This window comes from Erpetoichthys calabaricus, chromosome 3 (genome assembly GCF_900747795.2).
Source record: "Erpetoichthys calabaricus chromosome 3, fErpCal1.3, whole genome shotgun sequence".
Classification (NCBI taxonomy): Eukaryota; Metazoa; Chordata; class Cladistia; order Polypteriformes; family Polypteridae; genus Erpetoichthys; species Erpetoichthys calabaricus.
The window spans coordinates 10516385-10537135 of NC_041396.2; the positions used below are offsets into that span (position 1 = coordinate 10516385).

General features: G+C 43.9%; 1 protein-coding gene across 1 annotated transcript in view; it reads left to right on the plus strand.

The window, feature by feature from the left end:
- The window catches only part of LOC114647653 (putative helicase MOV-10), a 160150-nt gene that overhangs the window by 41809 nt on the left and 97590 nt on the right, over positions 1–20751 (plus strand). Inside the window, exons 5-6 of the mRNA XM_051924409.1 lie at positions 10429–10667; positions 19262–19511. Of these exons, the coding sequence (XP_051780369.1) occupies positions 10429–10667; positions 19262–19511 (489 nt within the window). The remainder of the gene's footprint in view (positions 1–10428; positions 10668–19261; positions 19512–20751) is intronic.

The following is a 20751-nucleotide window of genomic DNA, read 5'->3' on the forward strand; positions in this document are numbered from 1 at the left end:
GCACTGCAGGCAGTTGATTTGGATTTACAGTACATCCAGAAAGTATTCACAGCACATCACTTTTTCCACATTTTGTTATGTTACAGCCTTATTCCAAAATGGATTAAATTCATTTTTTTCCTCAGAATTCTACACTCAACACCCCATAATGACAACGTGAAAAAAGTTTACTGGAGGTTTTTGCAGATTTATTAAAAATAAAAAAACTGAGAAATCCCATGTCCATAAGTATTCACAGCCTTTGCCATGAAGCTCGAAATTGAGCTCAGGTGCATCCTGTTTCCCCTGATCATCCTTGAGATGTTTCTGCAGCTTCATTGGAGTCCACCTGTGGTCAATTCAGTTGACTGGACATGATTTGGAAAGACACACACACCTGTCTATAGAAGGTCCCACAGTTGACAGTTCATGTCAGTGCACAAACCAAGAATGAAGTCAAAGGAATTGTCTGTAGACCTCCAAGACAGGATTGTCTCGAGGCACATATCTGGGGAAGGTTACAGAAAAATTTCTGCTGCTTTGAAGGTCCCAATGAGCACAGTGGCCATCATCATCCGTAAGTGGAAGAAGTTTGAAACCACCAGGACTCTTCCTAGAGCTGGCCGGCCATCTAAACTGAGCGATCGGGGTAGAAGGGCCTTAGTCAGGGAGGTGACCAAGAACCCGATGGTCACTCTGTCAGAGCTCCAGAGGTCCTCTGTGGAGAGTGGAGAACCTTCTAGAAGCACAACCATCTCTGCAGCAATCCACCAATCAGGCCTGTATGGTAGAGTGGCCAGATGGAAGCCACTCCTTAGTAAAAGGCACATGGCAGCCCACCTGGAGTTTGCCAAAAGGCACCTGAAGGACTCTCAGACCATGAGAAAGAAAATTCTCTGGTCTGATGAGACAAAGATTGAACTCTTTGGTTTGAATGCCAGGCGTCACGTTTGGAGGAAACCGGGCACCGCTCATCACCAGGCCAATACCATCCCTACAGTGAAGCATGGTGGTGGCAGCATCATGCTGTGGGGAACTGGGAGACTAGTCAGGATAAAGGGAAAGATGACTGCAGCAATGTACAGAGACATCCTGGATGACAACCTGCTCCAGAGCGCTCTTGACCTCAGACTGGGGTGACGGTTCATCTTTCAGCAGGACAACGACCCTAAGCAAACAGCCAAGATATCAAAGGAGTGGCTTCAGGACAACTCTGTGAATGTCCTTGAGTGGCCAGCCAGAGCCCAGACTTGAATCTGATTGAACATCTCTGGAGAGATCTTAAAATGGCTGTGCACCGACGTTTCCCATCCAACCTGATGGAGCTTGAGAGGTGCTGCACAGAGGAATGGGCCAAACTGGCCAAGGATAGGTATGCCAAGCTTGTGGCATCATATTCAACAAGACTTGAGGCTGGAATTGCTGCCAAAGGGGCATCGACAAAGTATTGAGCACAGGCTGTGAATACTTATGTACATGGGATTTCTCCGTTTTTTTATTTTTAATAAATTTGCAAAAACCTCAAGTAAACTTTTTTCATGTTGTCATTATGGGGTGTTGTGTGCAGAATTCTGAGGAAAAAATGAATTGAATCCATTTTGGAATAAGGCTGTAACATAAGAAAATGTGGAAAAGGTGATGCGCTGGGAATACTTTCTGGATGCACTGTATGTAACGCTGTTGATCTCATGAGCTCATTGAGGAATCCAGCGAGATGATTTTGACAACTTTGAGAGTGGTGCAAAGAACGTGTCACCAACTGTGTTCCAACATTACAAAGTGGACACACAGAGGCACAGAAAAAGGAAACAACAAGCGGATGAATCCACTGAATCGGACTATGAGTGATCAGGCTGAGACAATTTCAGAACAAGAGTTTTTTTATCTCCGTCACAGACTGACTCATTGCCGAACTGGATCGGAGGTATCACTCCAAGAAAGACTCTGAGCAGACGTTTGGATTTTTGAACAGTATTCCCTCCATCTCTGTAGAAGATCCTCGAAATGGAGCGGCCATTCTTCAGAAGAAATATGCGGGTGATCTGGAGGAAGATTTTGTGGATGAAATTGGACAATTTGGAGAATTTATTAAAGAAAACAAGGACATCAGCAAGGTTACTGCTGCAACGAGGAAGAAAATTACAGTCTGTTTTTCCAAATGTTGATAGAGCACATCAGATATTTATGACTTTGCCTGTAACGAATGCTAGCGGGGAGTGTGTTTATTTTCAAAACTGAGACTAGTTAAAAACAGACTGAGATCCACAATGGGCCAAAACAGACTGAACCACCTGTCTCTGATGTAAACTGAAAGTGATATTTTGTGCCAACTGGATTTTACCGAGCTCATCAAGGACGTCCCTTTCAGGAAAACAAGGAAGAAAATCTTCTAAAGGTAGAAAAGTGTATATTTGCTGTATGATTGTGATGCTGTTGTGTTATTATTTGTGTTACTGTATTGTATTTTTATGGGTCTTGTTTTATTTATATGTGTGATTTTTGCCTCAGTAATATAGTGTGGCTTGTATACTACTGTCATTATTACACCTGTTGGTTTAGAAAGCTAAAAGCGGTTATTAACTTTCAGATCCACTGTTAATGCCTTTTATCTGTGGCGTTGCCATTTATAGTAAAGGCTGTCAAGGTAGTTCTGCGGATGTTTGTTTATGCTACTGCACCCCGAGTGGCTTCATGTCGGCTATGTAATATTTCCAGCTCTCTATTACACGTGGCATTAAATCATTTTTTTTTTTTCTGGTAAAGCATTATGAGTAAGTGGGGCTGTCTATACCCTCTGCAACTGGGGGGCACACAAAGTGTAGCCTAGGGGCCCATGACCACCTTAATCCGCCTCTGGTTAAGAGCCCTGTCTCAAGGGCCCAATGGAATGGAATCACTTCTGGGATTTGAACCAGCAACCTTCCCATTGCCAACGTGAATCTCTAGCTTCAGAGCCACCACTCCACCACTGGTTGTTAAGCTTCACACATTCACTCTGTGACATTCATTTGCTCACGGCAGCCTCTCTGCTGGCTTACCATCCACCCCACACACAGCTCTCTTGATCTCTCACGGTGAGATGTGGCTGCGCTCTTTCTGACGTGATGAGAAACATACTCACAAAATTATTACTTTACAGTGACCCCAATAACCATAGTTTATTGTTTGTCCTATCCATCCAATTACAATCAATAGTTCTCGGAATCAAAGTCATATTTCTGGTTGAGGTGAGAGATGTCTTGTTTCATTCCTGGTTGGCTTTCTCCAGATATGTGCAGGAATCTTCATTGCACTTTCTTTCTTTGTTCAGGAGCTCGTCTCCTCCTTCACCTTTGGTTGCATCTTCTGGTCACAGTTACTCTTGGAGTTTCTCTTTGAGGAATCCTTGGTGGCTTAAAAAACGCTGGAGAGCAGCAGGTAAAGAGTCCACACCCGTCATTAGCAAGGCGAACCCTTGGCTTTTCTATGGTCGCTCTGTCTGTCTGTCTGTCTCTGGCACTCTCTTTCTGTCTGGCTCGCTTGCTCACTCTCTCTGTCTGTCTGTCTGTCTGTCTCACTCGCTCGCTTTCTGTGTGTCTATCTGTCTCTCGCTCGCTCTCTTGTCTGTCTGTCTGTCGCTGTCTGTCTCTCATTCTCTTTCTGTCGGTCTCTCGCTCTTGTGCTCTTTGTCTGTCTGTCTGTCTGTCTCTCTCTCACTCTCTCATTCTCTCTGTCTGACTCACTCGCTCTGTCTCTCACTGTCTGTTGCTCTCTGTGTCTGTCTGTCTCTCTGTGTGTTTGTCTGTCTGCCTGTGTCTCGCTCTCTGTCTGTTTGTCTGTCACTGTCTCTCTCTCTCGCTCTGTCTGCCTGTCTCTCGCTCGCTCTCTTTCTCTCTCGCTCTCTGTCTCTCGCTCTGTCTGTGTCTCTCTCTTTCTCTTTCTCTTTCTGTCTGTCTCTCGCTCGCTCTCTTTCTCTCTCGCTCTCTGTCTCTCTCTTTCTCTTTCTCTTTCTGTCTGTCTCTCGCTTGCTCTCTTGTCTTTCTATCTCTTGCTCTCTTTCTGTCTGAGTCTTGCTCTCTCTCTCTCTCTCTGTGTCTGTCTGTCTCTCGCTCACTCTTTCTGTCTCTCGCTCTTGCACTCTGTCTGTGTCTGTCTGTCTCTCTCTCTCATTCTCTTTCTGTCTGGCTCACTCACTCACTTGCTCTCTGTCTGTCTCTCGCTCGCTCTCTTGTCTTTCTGTCTCTCGCTCTCTGTCTGTTTGTCTGTCGCTGTCTCGCTCTCTGTCTGTCTCCCTGTGTGTCTGTCTCACTCGCTCACTCTCTGTGTATCTGTCTGTTTCTCGCTCTTGCATTCTCTGTCTGTGTCTGTCTGTCTCTCTCTTTCTCTTTCTGTCTCTCACTCACTCGCTCTCTGTCTGTCTGTCTCTCGCTCGCTCTCTGTCTTTCCGTCTCTCGCTCTCTTTCTGTCTGAGTCTTGCTCTCACTCTCGTTCTCTGTCTGTCTGTTGCCGTCTCTCTCTCTCTGTCTGTCTGTCTCTCGCTCGCTCTCTTGTCTTTCTGTCTCTCGCTCTCTGTCTGTTTGTCTGTCGCTGTTTCGCTCTCTGTCTGTCTCTCGCTCGCTCTCTTTCTGTCTGTTTCTCGCTCTTGCACTCTGTCTGTGTATGTCTGTCTGTCTGTCTGTCTCTCTCTCATTCTCTCTCTTTCTCTTTCTGTCTGGCTTACTCACTCACTTGCTCTCTGTCTGTCTCTCGCTCGCTCTCTTTCTGTCTGTTTCTCGCTCTCTGTCTGTTTGTCTGTCGCTGTTTCGCTCTCTGTCTGTCTCTCTGTCTGTCTCTCGCTCGCTCTCTTTCTGTCTGTTTCTCGCTCTTGCACTCTGTCTGTGTGTGTATGTCTGTCTGTCTGTCTGTGTATGTCTGTCTGTCTGTCTCTCTCTCATTCTCTCTCTTTCTCTTTCTGTCTGGCTTACTCACTCACTTGCTCTCTGTCTGTCTCTCGCTCGCTCTCTTTCTGTCTGTTTCTCGCTCTTGCACTCTGTCTGTGTGTGTATGTCTGTCTGTCTCTCTCTCTCTCATTCTCTCTCTTTCTCTTTCTGTCTGGCTCACTCACTCACTTGCTCTCTGTCTGTTTGTCTGTCTCTCCTGCTCATGCTCTTTCTGTTCCTCATCAAGGGTGGACTCATGACCATCTTGGCCAAACTCCAATACACTCGAGTATTCCACTCTCTCAAGCCAGCACAGTTGCCCTCAGGAGTAAAGGGATTGTTTCTACAACAACAACATTTATTGCTATGGCACATTTTCTTCATACACAGGACGTACAAACCCAAATCATAAAGAGTTAAGATGGTGTGGAAAATGCAAATAAAAAAAAATGCAGTGTTTCTTCAATTTACTTTTTTATTTCATTGCAGACAGGATGAGCCCAAGATAATTTCATGTTTTGTCTGTCAACTTCATTTCATTTGTTAATTTCCATCCATTCCTGCGTTTCGGGCCTGCAACACATTCCAAAAAAATGAGGGGTCAAATTAGGGCCAGTAAATAATGAAGTAATGATGTGATTGTAATCAGGTTTTGTTGTCCACAAAAGGCCGAGTCTTTGAGGAGCAAACATGGGCAGAAGACCTAGAGTTTGCCAATGGGCGTGTGAGAAAAAGATTGAAATGTTTAAAAGTAATGTTCCTCAAAGAAAGATTGGAAGGGATTTACATATTTCTCCCTCTACAGTGCATAATATCATCAAACGATTCAAGAAATGTGGAGGAATTTCAGTGTTTAAAGGTCAAGGGCGCAAGCCTAAGCTGAACCTCGGTGATCTCCGATCACCCAGACGGCAGCCATCACTTGACATCAGCTGACGTCAGCACATGGGATTACAAGGCCTGATGACTTTGGCAAACCCGTGTCATCAATCTATCTGTCTATCTATCTATCTATCAAGCAATACAATACGGAGTCACATTCACAAATGCCACTTCAGACTTTACTGTGCAATAAGAAGCCATATGTTAAGCATGTCGAGAAGTGGCGTTGACTTCTCTGGGCGCAGAGGAAGCTGGGATGGACCATCACACAGTGGAAACAAACGTCAGATAAGTCACAATTCCAGATCTTTTTTGGAAGAAATGGACGCCGTGTGCGCCTGACCAAAGACGTAAAGGACCATCCAGACTGTTATCAGCAACAAGTCCAAAGTCCTGCAGGGTGTGTCATGGTCTGGGGTTGTGTCCGTGCCCTTGGCAAAGGTCATTTATACTACTGTGATGACGGCATTCATGCAGAAAAGTACAGTGAGATTTTAGAGCAACATGCGCGGCCTTCAAGAAGACCTCTTTTCCTGGGATGTCCAGGAATTTTTCAACATGACAGTACAAAACCACCTTCAGCACACGTGACAAAGGCAATGGCTGTGGAAGAAGAGGGTCTGGGAACTGGACTGGCCTGCCAGCCGTCCTCCGCTGTCCCCAACAGAGACTGTGTGGAGAATTCCGAAACGAGAAATGCAACGATTTAGACGACAACCCTGTACTGTTGCCCACCTTAAGACATGTTTGTAGGAAGAATGGGACAAAATAACACGGGAAACGATTCATCGCTTGGTATCCCCGGTGCCAAAACGTCTTTTGAAGTGTCGTGAGAAGGAATGGCGACGTTACAAAGCGCTGGATATTTTACCGGCCTAACTGTTTTTGGAATGTGCTGGCAGGCCTCAAAGGCAGGAGTGGATGGATATCAACAAATGATATGAAGTGGGTCAAATTTCTAAAACACGAGATATCTTGGGGTCATCCTGTCTGCGATGAAATCAAAGTCAACGTAAATTTAAGAATCACTGCGTTTTGTTGTTTTTTACTTTCTCGTACACAAAGTATAGGGAAAATATTGGGATCGTCCGAAGACTCGATGTCGAGATTTTGATGAATCTCAGTGTTTTAGACCTCCCTGACTTTCTTGCATACAAAGCATAGGGAAAGTAGTGGAATCCTCCAAAAATTCAATTTCGAGATTTTTGATTAATTTTAACGTTTTAGACCTCCCTGAGACTGAAAATACCATTTTTGGAATTATGTGTGTATCTGTGTGTGTAAACACGATAACTTGAGTGCGCTTTCACTAAGGTCAACCAAATTTTGCAAACAAGTATTAGGTACAAAACGTAGATTTCTGTCAACGTTTGTCCTATTTCTGCTAACTGGCTGTGGTACTTTACCTTTTATTCATGCAGCTGCTTAATCTGATTTATTCAACTTTACCTTTATCATAATTGTTCAATATATTATTAATTTGATTTAATTTGTTATTGATTGTTCTTTAATGTACATAATATAAAAATATGATCACTGCCTTGCGGTTTACTCCTCAAATATCCATCCCCATATCTGAGCATACGAGAAAGTCGAGGGAAGACCACTGATGATTTTTTTGGAATGGGTTGGCAGCCCTCAAATGCAGAAATGGATGCATATTAACAAATAAACTAAGTCGAGCAGACAAAACATGAAATACCTTGGGTTCTTACTGTCCGCAATGAAATCAGAGTCAACGTAAATTTAAGAAGAGCTGCGTTTTGATGTTTTTTTTTACTTTCTCGTATTCAAAGTATAGGGAAAATATTGGGGTCGTCCAAAGACTCGATGTTGAGTTTTTGATGAATCTCAATGTTTTAGACCTACCTGACTTTCTCATATACGAAGCACTGGGAAAGGTATTGGAATCGTCCAAAAATTCCATTTTGCGATTTTCATGAATTTCGAGTTTCAGACCTCCCTGAGTCTGAAAATACCATTTTTGGAATTATGTCTCTCTCTGTGTGTGTGTGTGTGTGTGTGTATAAACACGATAACTTGAGTTCACTTTCACTTCGGTCAACCAAATTTTGCAAACAAGTATTAGGTACAAAACGTAGATTTCTGTCAACTTTTGTCCTATTTCCGCTAACCGGCCATGGTACTTTACCTTTTATTCATGCAGCTGCGTAGTCTGATTTATTCAACTTTACCTTTTATCATAATTGTTCAATATATTATTAATTTGATTTAATTTGTTATTGATGGTTCTTTAATGTACATAATATAAAAATATGATCACTGCCTTGCGGTTTACTCCTCAAATATCCATCCCCATATCTGAGCATACGAGAAAGTCGAGGGAAGACCACTGATGATTTTTTTGGAATGGGTTGGCAGCCCTCAAATGCAGAAATGGATGCATATTAACAAATAAACTAAGTTGAGCAGACAAAACATGAGATATCTTGGGTTCTTAACTGTCCGCAATGAAATCAGAGTCAACGTAAATTTAAGAAGAGCTGTGTTTTGATGTTTTTTTTTTACTTTCTCGTATTTGAAGTATAGGGAAATTATCGGGGTCGTCCGAAGACTCGATGTTGAGATTTTGATGAATTTTGACGTTTTAGACCTACCTGACTTTCTCGTATATGAAATTGGAATCCTCCAAAAATTTCGAGATTTTGGTGAATCTCAACGTTTTAGTTCGAAAATACTGTTTTTGGGAATTCTGTTTGTGTGCATGTCTGTGTGTGTGTGTGTGTAGGTAAACATGATAACTTGAGTACTCTTTCACTTCGGTCAACCAAATTTTTCATACAAGTATTAGGTACTAAATGTAGATTTCAATCAACTTTTGTCCTATGTCCGTTAACCGGCCATGGTACTCTTTACCTTTTATTCATGCAGCTGCAGAGTCTGATTTATTTAACTTTACTTTTATCATAATTGTTCAATATATTATTAATTTGATTTGATTTGTTGTTGATGGTTCTTTAATACAGGGGTTCCCAAACTTTTGGACATCAAGTACCACCTGAGGTTAAGTGAGTTGCGTTGCGTACCACCCGAATTTTTAACAAAAAAATGAAAAAGCAAGGACTGCAATGAATGATTAATTCTTAATTAGGTAATATACAGCAAATTCACGACACTGACTACAACCGCCCCGAAATCTGAATAAAAGTTAAAGAATTGGAAGAAATTGTGCATAAAATTTAATGAAAAAAATTTGTGCATGTACATAAATTGATAAATTCGGCCCCGAAACTAAATCCTGCCTTCGGCCTGTATGTGACGCAGTTACCGAAGATGAAATGGTATCGGCTTTGTGCCTCAATCTAGTGACTATGATGCGATACAGCGGCCGTGCATGTATAACAACAAACGCAAGCGGTTTCTGTGAGGCAGAGTTACCGAAGACTAAATAGTGTCGGCGTTGTGCTTTCATCTAGTGACCAAAAGCTCAAGCAGTGAAGAAGTTGAAGTTGACGTCCGCGAAAAGGAATTATGGTAGCGTTAAATGAACTAAATACTGATTCGAATAATAGGTTTTATTTATTCAGATGACGAAATTTCACACCACACTAAATTTGGGAATCCACGTATTAGTGTATTTAAACAGTTTCATTGGTTTTTGCTCACAACAGGCTTGTCATAATGGGTTTTGCACAGATAAATTAAATTTCAGGGACCGCGATGCGTACCACCTGAAAAGGCTCCACGTACACCCAGTGGTACGCGTACCACAGTTTGGGAGCCGCTGCTTTAATTTTCATTGTATAAAAATATAATCCTTGCCTTGCAGTTTACTCCTCAAATTTCCATCCCCATATCTGAGCATACGAGAAAGTCGAGGGGAGAGCACTCCCAACTTTTTTGGAACTGGTTGGCAGGCCTCAAATGTAGAAATGGATGCATATTAACAAATGAACTAAGCTGAGCAGACAAAAACATGTTTGTACTGTGTGTAATGAAATTAATTCAAAGTGGAATTTAAGAATCACTAGGTTTTTGTTTTTATTCTTTTTTTTATTTATGTTTTCCATACCATCCCAAATTTTTCTGATTTGGAGTTGCAGTTCAAATTGATGTCAAAGAGAAAGTCGCATGAAATTAGGGAAGAGTAACAATAAAGAATACGTAACACAAAGTAAATCCAGAAATCCATACAAGCTTACATAACCTAGTAGAACGGTGGTGTCCTTCTATACAGCATCACATCTTTAAGCGCTGCTGAGGCCACCCTGTCAGCTATGGCTCTTGGTTATGGGCAGCCAGGTTGATCTACAGCTTGAAGAGAAGACCAGTTAGTGATGTTTTTAAAGTAAGGTATGAGGATCTTGTCATTGGTTTCTGGGGCCCACATAAGCCCACCTTGAACGTTGTGTCCGTCAGTGTTGCTCATCCTTGTTTTATGGTCCTTTTGAGCTGCTCGTGCCTTCGGGAGACGTCCCTGCTGATGTTACGAAGTCTGGCGTCGATCATCTTACTAAATAAAACCCAAAGATGCGTTCCGGTGACAGGGTTCCCTGTCAGGCCAATGCAGACTTGTTTAGGTGGCAGCAGTTTGCTATGTCAGGACTTGGGTTCCAGCCTGGCAAAATGGACAATGCCAGTCTGTCCTATTCCACTAGCCCCATCATGCCAACTGTCATTTTTTTTTTGTTGTTCTGTCTTCCTTCAGGTCCAAAGTTGTAGCGAGTGCAGAAGGGATTGAGGTGAGCTCGGACCATGACGTGTCAGACGGCAGAATCAAATTTGAGTTTCTCCCTGGAAAAGCGTGCAACATCAGTTTGTTTGTGCAGAATAAAGGGTCGAAGACGGTGACTTTCAGCCTTTATGAGCCACTCCGCAAAATCCATGGCTTTACCTTCCAAGACCCGCAAGGAGTATCGAGAAGTCATCCACTTCTGCTGCATGAAGGTAAGAGAGGTTCTCTCCATCGATCAAACAGCGTTTGTATGTGCCGATATCTCCAATAGGGTTTAAGAATGTGTGTGTGTTCATCCTGCGATGGATTGGTGGCCTGTCCCGTGTTTTTTCCACTCAATGAAATGGACTCCCAATTTCCAATTTGTGACCCTGTTCAGGGTAACCAGTGTGATGGATGGCTGGCGTGGCTTGATGTAATGGCCAGGATGGTTCATGGATCTTGGGGGGCCAAGGTAGTGAGTGGCCAGGGCGATGCCACTGTAAAAGTAGATAACGCTGGCAGGGCTGGATAGAAGATTCTGATCTTGCCTGGGAGGACAGTAAAATGGAGGGGTGGGAGAGACAACCTGCCAGGACTGTATGCTCCCCCATCACACTAGATGGCACCAGCCCTGTATGGTCACCTGCAGGGCATGCTGGGAATTGTAGTCCTGTGGGGGCAGTCCTACCTGTTAGGGGATTCCTGCCTGACCCAGAAGTGCTTCCTATAGGCAATGTCCTAGCATCCAAAGAACATCCTGGGCCTTAGATACGTAAAAGGAGCCGCTCTGCCCTACCCCAGGGAGTTGGAAGTCAGGGGGAAGAAGTCGCAGCTCAACTTAGGAGGAGTGGAGTATCAATGTTTGTGTTTGGAATAAGAAAGAAACCTGCTGGAAGGTGCACTGTTGTAGTAAAGCAGTTATCTGAACCCGGGACTTGTGTCTCTGAGGATGTGTGTGGGGACTGGGGCGCTCTGTGGAGCCCCCTACAGGACACAGGAGGTTTGGGGAAAAAAACAACATGGATGGACTTGGAGGAACATTCAAAGCAAACGAAGAATGGGTTTGTGTAATGTTTCAGAGTGAAGCACGGAATCGAAAAGGACACTGGAGAGAGTTGGTTCTTTTTCTGAACCCAAATCTTCATTTTGTCATTGTGGGTTATTGAGTGTAAGTTGATGGGCAAAATGGCAAATTTATTAATTTGAAATCAAATCTGTAATGCAATAAACTGCAAAACAGAAAAGGAGGTCCTTTCTGAATCCACTGTATGGAAAACTCCGCAGTGACTGTGGGGGGACGAGAACCCAAGACAGTGGAGTGGGTCTGCGAGGCAGCAGCAGCACTCACCTCAGGGCGGATCTCCCATCTTGGGGTTTGGTGGGTGCCAGTGCCTGGCCGGGGGCCGCGTGCTCCTTGGGAATCTGTTCTTATAGAAAAGCAGCTCACATTTCTACATAACCCTCTTTTAGTAACTATGCGGAAATATTAAGACATGAGAAACAAATATTGTACATAAAAATCAGGAGTGGGCTCCCCTCGACTTTCTTGTATACTCAGATATGGAGACAGATATTCAAGGAATAAACCGTTGTCGTGTTGAAAGGTGAACGTTCTGCCCATCTTCAACTTTCTGGCAGAGGGTAGCAGGTTTTCCTCCAGAATTTGATGGTATTTCCCCCCGTCCATTTTTCCTTCTACCCTAATGAGAACCCCCAGGCCCCCCACAACAGGATGCTGCCCCCTCCATGCTTTACTGTAGATATGGTGTGTTGTGGATGGTGAGCTGCATTGGTGTACTGTTTTGGTATTGAGGCCAAATAGTTTGATTTTGGTCTCATCTGACCATAAGACCTTCTTCTACTTGGCATCAGAATCTTCAAGGTGCATTCTGGCGAAGCTCAAAAGAGCCTCAATGTGGCCTTTCTTGAGAAGTGCGACCCTCCTGAACAAGCCACACTTGTGGAGCGCTTGTCAAATTGTTGTCACCTGTACACATGTGACGATGCGGGTTCAGCTCCATGCTCCCATCTTCTGTTAGGGAGCTCTTGAACCCAACACAGTCGGTAATGTCACCGATGAGCTAGACAGTGAGGCAACAACAATGAGTAAGGGGATGATGTATAATTGTGCAAAAGTGCTTTTATTTAAACAACAAATCCAAAGTGCAACAGTGCAGTGTTCATAGTTCAATAGATAAATAAATAAAATAATCCATTAAAGAAACATTGTGGAGGCTAAATTCAATAAATAAAGCAATCCTTTAAAACGAGGTTAAAACAAAACAATGCTGAAGGCAGTCTCTTTAAAACCAATCTAAAGTCCGGTGTCTTTTACCTGGCAGCTCTCCTGCTTCTCCGATCAGGGCCTCGCAACAGGAGAGTCGCCCTTTCTGCAGCTGGCCTTCTCTCCACGTGACTGATCTGAAGTCTCCCCGATCCCTGGCTTCGGTTCCGCTCTCCCGATCGAGACTTGGCTTTAATCCCAAGGGCCAGGACGCTCACCCTGGGACTCCTACATCCAAGCCTCCAGTTGCCCTTCACTGGTCACCCCCTGCTACTCGTTCACTCAGCGGGAACGACCACTACTACGACTCCTGGGTGTCGGCCTAACACCCAGGCTTCCATACAACTGCCTGCGAGCGCTCACGCACTCATCCCGCACCGACTTTCTCTTTCTCCTGCTGCTGCTGCTGCTTCCTGCCTCCTCATGCAACTTCCATTTCTGTCCCTCTTTCCTCCTTCGTCTCTCTTTTACCTCCTTTCTTTTCCTTTTTTTCTCCCTTAACCTGCTCGCGCTTCTCTATATATGCGGAGAGGACATAGCAGCTGCAGCCCATTAGCCACAGGAATGATCACGGATGTGGGCAGTTTCTCACCTGTGCACCTAGGTGAGAAACACCCACACCGCAGATCGCCCTGCGGCTCGCTACAGCTACCACGCCCCCCCCGCTAAGCCACGAGCGTGGCGATTATTTATTTAAAACAAAATGGCCTTTGTTGGAAGAGCTGTGGACCCATAACACCACAACACAATGACCACTCTTTGCCATCAAATCCAGTAACTCCTTCAAAGTGTCCATTGGCCTCCTGGTAGCCTCCTTGCTCTTCCATCCAGTTTGGAGGATCCAGAGAGGGTCCTAGTAGTACCAAACACTTCTTTATGATGGACTTTACTGAGCTCCTTGGGATTGATAAAGCCTTTGAGATATTTTGGTATCCATCTCCTGCCTTACGTCTGTCCACAACTCCATCCCTGAGATCTTTTGAAAGTGGCCTGCCACCCATAGTCAGTTGTTTGCTGTCAGTTGCACTACCAAGCAAGGGAATGAATGCTCCAGGAACAGCTTCACTAATCACACAGATTACAACTGATCACAGGTGGAAGGAAGCCAGTAACCATAATGGAAATGGTGGGCACTGACACCTGATGGAGTTTAGGAGGGGGGGGGGGGATCCTTTATTAATCTCAGGATTTCTTGTTTTTGATTTTTTAAATTGTTCTGAACTGTAGCTGTGATATCTTTCACTTGGATATTACAGATTGCATTGAGTAAGTAAAGCTGGAAAAAATATTAGTTTGTGTGTTTTCACTTAAGTCTGTAAAGCAAAAAAAATGGGAATATTTTGAAGGGGGGGATTCTTTTCTGTACCCACTGTATACGTTGCCTTTGATTCCTGTATGTCTAATCATTTTCCATTGATGATGACACCTGGCAGGTTCTCGAAAGCGTGCGAATAAAAAACTATTTTAAGAATAGGGACTCATTTTCTCCCTTTGTGAATCTCTAGCTACAAATACAGAGTAATGAGCCAAAAAGAAGTAGCACCTGTCAAACATTTATTCTACAAAAAACGCTACAAGATAACAATACATTTTATTACGACACAACAAAGGGGATCCATATTACTAACCGAGAATGCTAAACCGGATGGACGCAGGGACATCCGGCCATGGGCCGTAGCCGCAAAAAGACGTACTGCGCAGGCGCCACAAGAAATGAGGGGCCGCGAGAGGCGGACAAGACCACAGAAAAAAGGAAAAGGCAGAGAAAAAAGAAGTCAAAAGCAGGCGCCGCACGAAACCGATTGCAAACGAAACTAGCACACAAAAAAAAAGAAGACGCTCGCGAACAACAGCAAGGCACCCATCCCCCCCCCCCCACACAGGCACCGGATGGGACACACACCAAGAGGGGGATTTAAAAAGGCAATGGAACACAAAAAAAAAAAGAACAAAAAACCACCCCACACACCCTACAAGCAACGGACGGGACACACACAAAGAGGGGGATTCAACAAGCCCCTGGAACACAAAAAGAAAGAAGACGCTCGCGCAACAACAATCCTCCCCCCCCCCCCCCAAATCAATAAGAAGTGACACCCAAAGCCACATTTCTAAAGGAAACGTCCATATTAAACATACGTCATCTCAACACCTTCACACTAGGCAGCATAGGTGTCAGCATAGGTGGATCTCCTTACAATAAAGCACTATTAACCGTTCAACTGCAGAAAAGGCTACATATTAACAGTGAGTGCGATCCTCCTTATTACTTATCCATATTTCGCACGCTGAGGAACAAACAAGTCATGAATACACGCTCACGGGTACAAAACGATTCAGATCGGATAACGGGACCAAACACACGAACACGAATGAAACAACAAAATACACGGCGGCGCATACAACGCGCTTCGGAAACTCCGAGAGAAAAAATGTCTCGGATCAAAAAACGCAAAGCTCAAGTAACCCCGTTACAGAGACGTACCCAAATGGACAGACACAATGAACGTAGACGCATACAGCGCGCGTCTCAAAGTGCTGCATCGAAACAAGCACGATTTCAAACCGAAAGAGCTCGCGTCTCAGACATACAAAAAAGGGAGCGAAGAGACAGAATAAATGAACGGAGACGTGTAAAAAGCGCATATGAACTGCCAGAAAACAAGCAAGCAAGCCTCCAAAAGCAGAAAGCTCAACTGACCGACATACAAAAACAGACAAGGCTCGATACAAACAATGCACGACGTAGACTGAAACGGACTTTTGGCAAATCGGAGGCGAATCAATGAAAAAAAAAAAAATAGCGCGTCACAAATAATGGACATGCAACAACACGGCACTCAAACGCCACAAGCAAAACATGCCCGTCGCGGACATCAACGCCAGAGACACCTGCTAAACGCTTACGCCAGTTGGCTGACAACGCCTTCAATAATGAGTCCACTATTCATTAAAATTCATTGGAATTAATGAATGTCATTTGCAATCATTGTCATTCACTTAACTTCCCTAAAGAAACAACTGGCAATACAAATAATGAATTTACACGTTGTTGTCAAAAGGGTCAAATTTGACTGCCTCCTTTACATTCATATCCTGAATATCTACAGAAGCTTCTAACTAACGATGTGCCTGAAAGTAAAAACTTTATAAACTGTGTAAGATCCTACAATAGTTCATTTGCTTTTGCATCTAATGGCATCCAGTCACTTACTCAACACCATTCATAAACTTCTACAAACGTTCATGAATAATGACATTCCTTTTGGAAGAAAGGTACTTTTTATTAGGAGGAGATTTTACACAGTGCTTAGCTATTGTTTCACATGTCATTCGCTCGGCTATTCTTCAGTCCACCTTAAAATACGCAGACAATTAGCATTGCTTTCAAAAGAGTTACGGAGATATTTGGAACAACAATCTCATTACACCAAATACCCCTTTTAACACAACAAACTATATTATGTCCAAAAAATATTATTGTTGATCACATTAGTAACCAGGTCATTTCATTACTTCCTGGAGAGGTACGGCTCTTTCTAAACTCTGACAAACTTGACTTTGATGACGACAATGACCATCTTAATTTCCCCTTAGAATATTTGAACACTATTAACCCAGCCGGATTACCACAACACAATCTTAGCCTTAAAAATGGAACAATAATCATGCTATTAAGAAACCTTAACACTAAACAGGGTTTATGCAATGGCACACGTTTAGTCGTCAACACCATGACACACAATGTTATTAACATGACCATCAACAAATCACAAGGACAAACCATAGACAAAGTTGGCATCTACCTCTCTGAGCCCGTTTTTGGACATAGACAACTTTATTTGCTTCCTATATGCGTCATCTACACCTTCACACTATGCTATATCTCATTCATACATCACGCTCTTTGTAAATTCACAACACCAGGGGTTGGCGAGCGAAGCGAGCAGGGGGCAGAGCCCCCTAGTACAAAATAGATTTTTTCCACTGTGTTTTCAAGGTGGTGGCCATCATTAGCAATACAGTAATCCCTCACTTATCATGGGAGATAGGTTCCAAGGCCAATCGCGATAACTGAATTTCCGCAAAGTAGGGACACTATATTTAATTATTTAACGTGTATTTGGACGTTTTTAAACCCTCCCTGTATTGTTTACAACCCACCATTTACTCTCTTAATAACAGGGACAACTGCTAAGCAATATGAATTCGGTAGGTAAGTTTACACTTACTGTATGGCGTAGTACACGTAGCAGCTTGTAGGCGGTCATGACGTCGTCGACCTTGTTGCAAAGATTCCTAAAGCAGATTCCATCCAGACTACCGCCTTATCACGTCCACTTGCAACTCGTTTTGCACCCTGGTTAAAGGACACTGCGGCCGTAGATCTTATATGCTTTTCCTTCTTTTTAAATAAAAAGAATCGTGGACTCATTGATGCTGTAATGGTGTCCTGCAGCGGTGTAGCTGTTCCCTTCCTTCAACATATCCAAAACTTTTACCTTTTCTGCAATCATTTGCATCTTCTGTTGGTGCTTGGACACGGCCCCTGAAGCATTAGCACGTTGATGATGAATGAGTGAGATGAGACTTCCTGGTTAATGCAACACTCCGTCACTGAGCCAATCAGCAGCACACAGGAACTTAACTGCGTGCTCTGATTGGGTAGCTTCTCAGCCATCCGCCAATAGTATCTCTTGTATGAAATCAACTGGGCAAACCAACTGAGGAAGCAAGTAAAAAGACCCATTGTCTGCAGAAACCCGCGAAGCAGTGAAAAATCCGCGTTATGAATTTAGATATGCTTACATATAAAATCCGCGAAAAGTGAACCGTGAAGTAGCGAGGGATTACTGTATTAGATTCATTCATTACACACAGACTGACGTATTTCAAATGTTTATTTCTTTTAATGTTGATGATTATAACTGACAACTAATGAAAGTCCCAAATTCAGTATCTCGGAAAATTAGAATATTATGAAAAGGTTCAATATTGAAGACACCTGGTGCCACACTCTAATCAGCTAATTAACTCAAAAGCCTTTAAATGGTCTCTCAGTCGAGTTCTGTAGGCTACACAATCATGGGGAAGACTGCTGACTTGACAGTTGTCCAGAAGACGACCATTGACACCTTGCACAAGGACGGCAAGACACAAAAGGTCATTGCTAAAGAGGCTGGCTGTTCACAGAGCTCTGTGTCCAAGCACATTAATAGAGAGGCGAAGGGAAGGACAAGATGTGGTAGAAAAAAGTGGACAAGCAATAGGGATAACCGCACCCTGGAGAGGATTGGGAAACAAAACCCATTCAAAAATGTGGGGGAGATTCACAAAGAGTGGACTGCAGCTGGAGTCAGTGCTTCAAGAACCACCACACACAGACGTATGCAAGACATGGGTTTCAGCTGTCGCATTCCTTGTGTCAAGCCACTCTTGAACTAGAAACAGCGTCAGAAGCGTCTCGCCTTTGGACTGCTGCTGAGTGGTCCAAAGTTATGTTCTCTGATGAAAGTAAATTTTGCATTTCCTTTGGAAATCAAGGTCCCAGAGTCTGGAGGAAGAGAGGAGAGGCACAGAATCCACGTTGCGTGAGGTCCAGTATAAAGTTTCCATAGTCAGTGATGGTTTGGGGTGCTATGTCATCTGCTGGTGTTGGTCCATTGTGTTTTCTGAGGTCCAAGGTCAACACAGCCGTCTACCAGGAAGTTTTAGAGCACTTCATGCTTCCTGCTGCTGACGAACTTTCTGGAGATGCAGATTTCATTTTCCAACAGGACCTGGCACCTGCACACAGTGCCAAAGCTACCAGTACCTGGTTTAAGGACCATGGTATCCCTGTTCTTGATTGGCCAGCAAACTTGCCTGACCTTAACCCCATAGAAAATCAATAATACGCCAGAGCCAACAATTCAGAAGAGCTGAAGGCCACTATCAGAGCAACATGGGCTCTCATAACACCTCAGCAGTGCCACAGACTGATCGACTGCATGCCACGCCGCATTGCTGCAGTAATCCAGGCCAAAGGAGCCAGAACTAAATATTGAGTGCTGTACATGCTCATACTTTTCATGTTCATACCTTTCAGTTGGCCAACATTTCTAAAAATCCATTTTTTGCATTGGTCTTCATTGATATTCTAATTTTCCGAGATACTGAATTTGGGACTTTCATTAGTTGTCAGTTATAATCATCAACATTAAAAGAAATAAACATTTGAAATACATCAGTCTGTGTAATGAATGAATCTAATATACAAGTTTCACTTTTTGAATGGAATTACTGAAATAAATCAACTTTGTCATGATATTCTAATTTTATGACCAGCACCTGTATATAAAAAAGCAAACTGCCTTTGATCGATTCATCAGAATTGCTGTTAAAACTGCCCTGGTGTCTGATGGTCTCCTCCAAAAAAAGCCACCCCTTTAACCCAAGGTGACTTGCAAAAACATGTCCACTCTGAGACTGCCATCGGATGGGTGGTAGAAGTTCTTGAGTGAGTTGCCTTTCCACAGTGACGTATCTTCTGTGTTTCAGATGGCTCCTATGAGATCCAAGTCAACTTTTCTTCAAACTTCTATGGCTACTACCCCATCACTGTGGTCTTCGAGTTCAGCTCCTCCTCCAGCGGGATTGAGGAGACTTTCTATCTCGTCCGCTGGATCGCAGGGATCGGCCGTAGCCAACTTGCTAAGGAGCTGGCCCCCAAAGCCCCGTACCGACCCTACCAAGAGGTGACCCGCAAGCCGCTCACATTCACCCTGGAGGATGGCGTGCCACCCGAGAGGTAAGAGAGCTCCAGCTGTGTCTCCATAAGGACTGGTGTGTTCAGTAATGCCATCTGAGGCATGGCACAGTTACTACGTGTTTTCTGCAAAAAAAAAGGGCGTCTTTTTCCGAGAGGGTCTTGCAAATTGGTTCAGCACTTGGTAGTCGTGAGCTGAGCGATTCTCGAATGTCCTGCCCTGTAAACAAAATGAAGTTGGCATGTAGCTGGCATTCATGTTTTGTTTATTAGGTTGCATCTGTCTGCACTCATCTGTATGGCAATCAGCACTCTGTCATAGTGGAAGTTAATCACGTGAGACGCTCTGAACTGCGATCTCAATTGAGCTATCAGATCAAACTTCACTATTCAAGTTGTAATCACAAGGGGGTGCCACTGAGTCCCAAACCTTAGACACCATGTCACCCAACACAGCCCCGGGTTTAAAAACATCCATCCATCCATCCACTTTCCAACCCGCTGAATCCGAACACAGGGTCAAGGGGGTCTGCTGGAGCCAATCCCTGCCAACACAGGGCACAAGGCAGGAACCAATCCCAGGCAGGGTGCCAACCCACCACAGGAGGTTTAAAAACAACAGATTTTAATTTTCGCCAGCCTCCTTTCTAGTGTACACTGCCAAAAATACCACAATACAAATATGTCCTCCGGGTGAGTTACATTTGCTGCGTCCCCACTCTGACTCTTTTGGCTCCTGACCCGGGAATGCTTCTGGTATCGCTTCACTGCACGACGGGAGCATTTTCAGGTCACGCGGAGACCAGTGTTGTTCTTTCCTGGCAGCGCCGTCTAGTGGCACCCAATGACCCCGACAGGGTCCCAAGCAACCCTGCCGGGTGTCCTAATTGGGATTAGCCAAGAGGGTTATGAACTACTCCTGGTATCCACATTTACCCAGTCCATACAGAAGACTAACAGAATGTCAGGTTATATAGCGCCTTGATGTGTGCAGTATAAGTCCAAGAAGGTTCTGCTCAAACTTTATAACACACTGGTGAGGCCTCATCTGGAGTACTATGTGCAGTTTTGGTCTCCAGGCTACAAAGAGAACATAACAGCACAAGAAAAGGTCCAGAGAAGAGCGATAAGGCTGATTAGAGGACTACAGGGGATGAGTTATGAGGAAAGATTAAAAGAGCTGAGCCTTTACAGTTTAAGGAGAAGAAGATGAAGAGGAGACCTGAGTGAAGTGTTTAAAATTATGAAGGGAATTAGTCCAGTGGATCGAGACAATGACGTT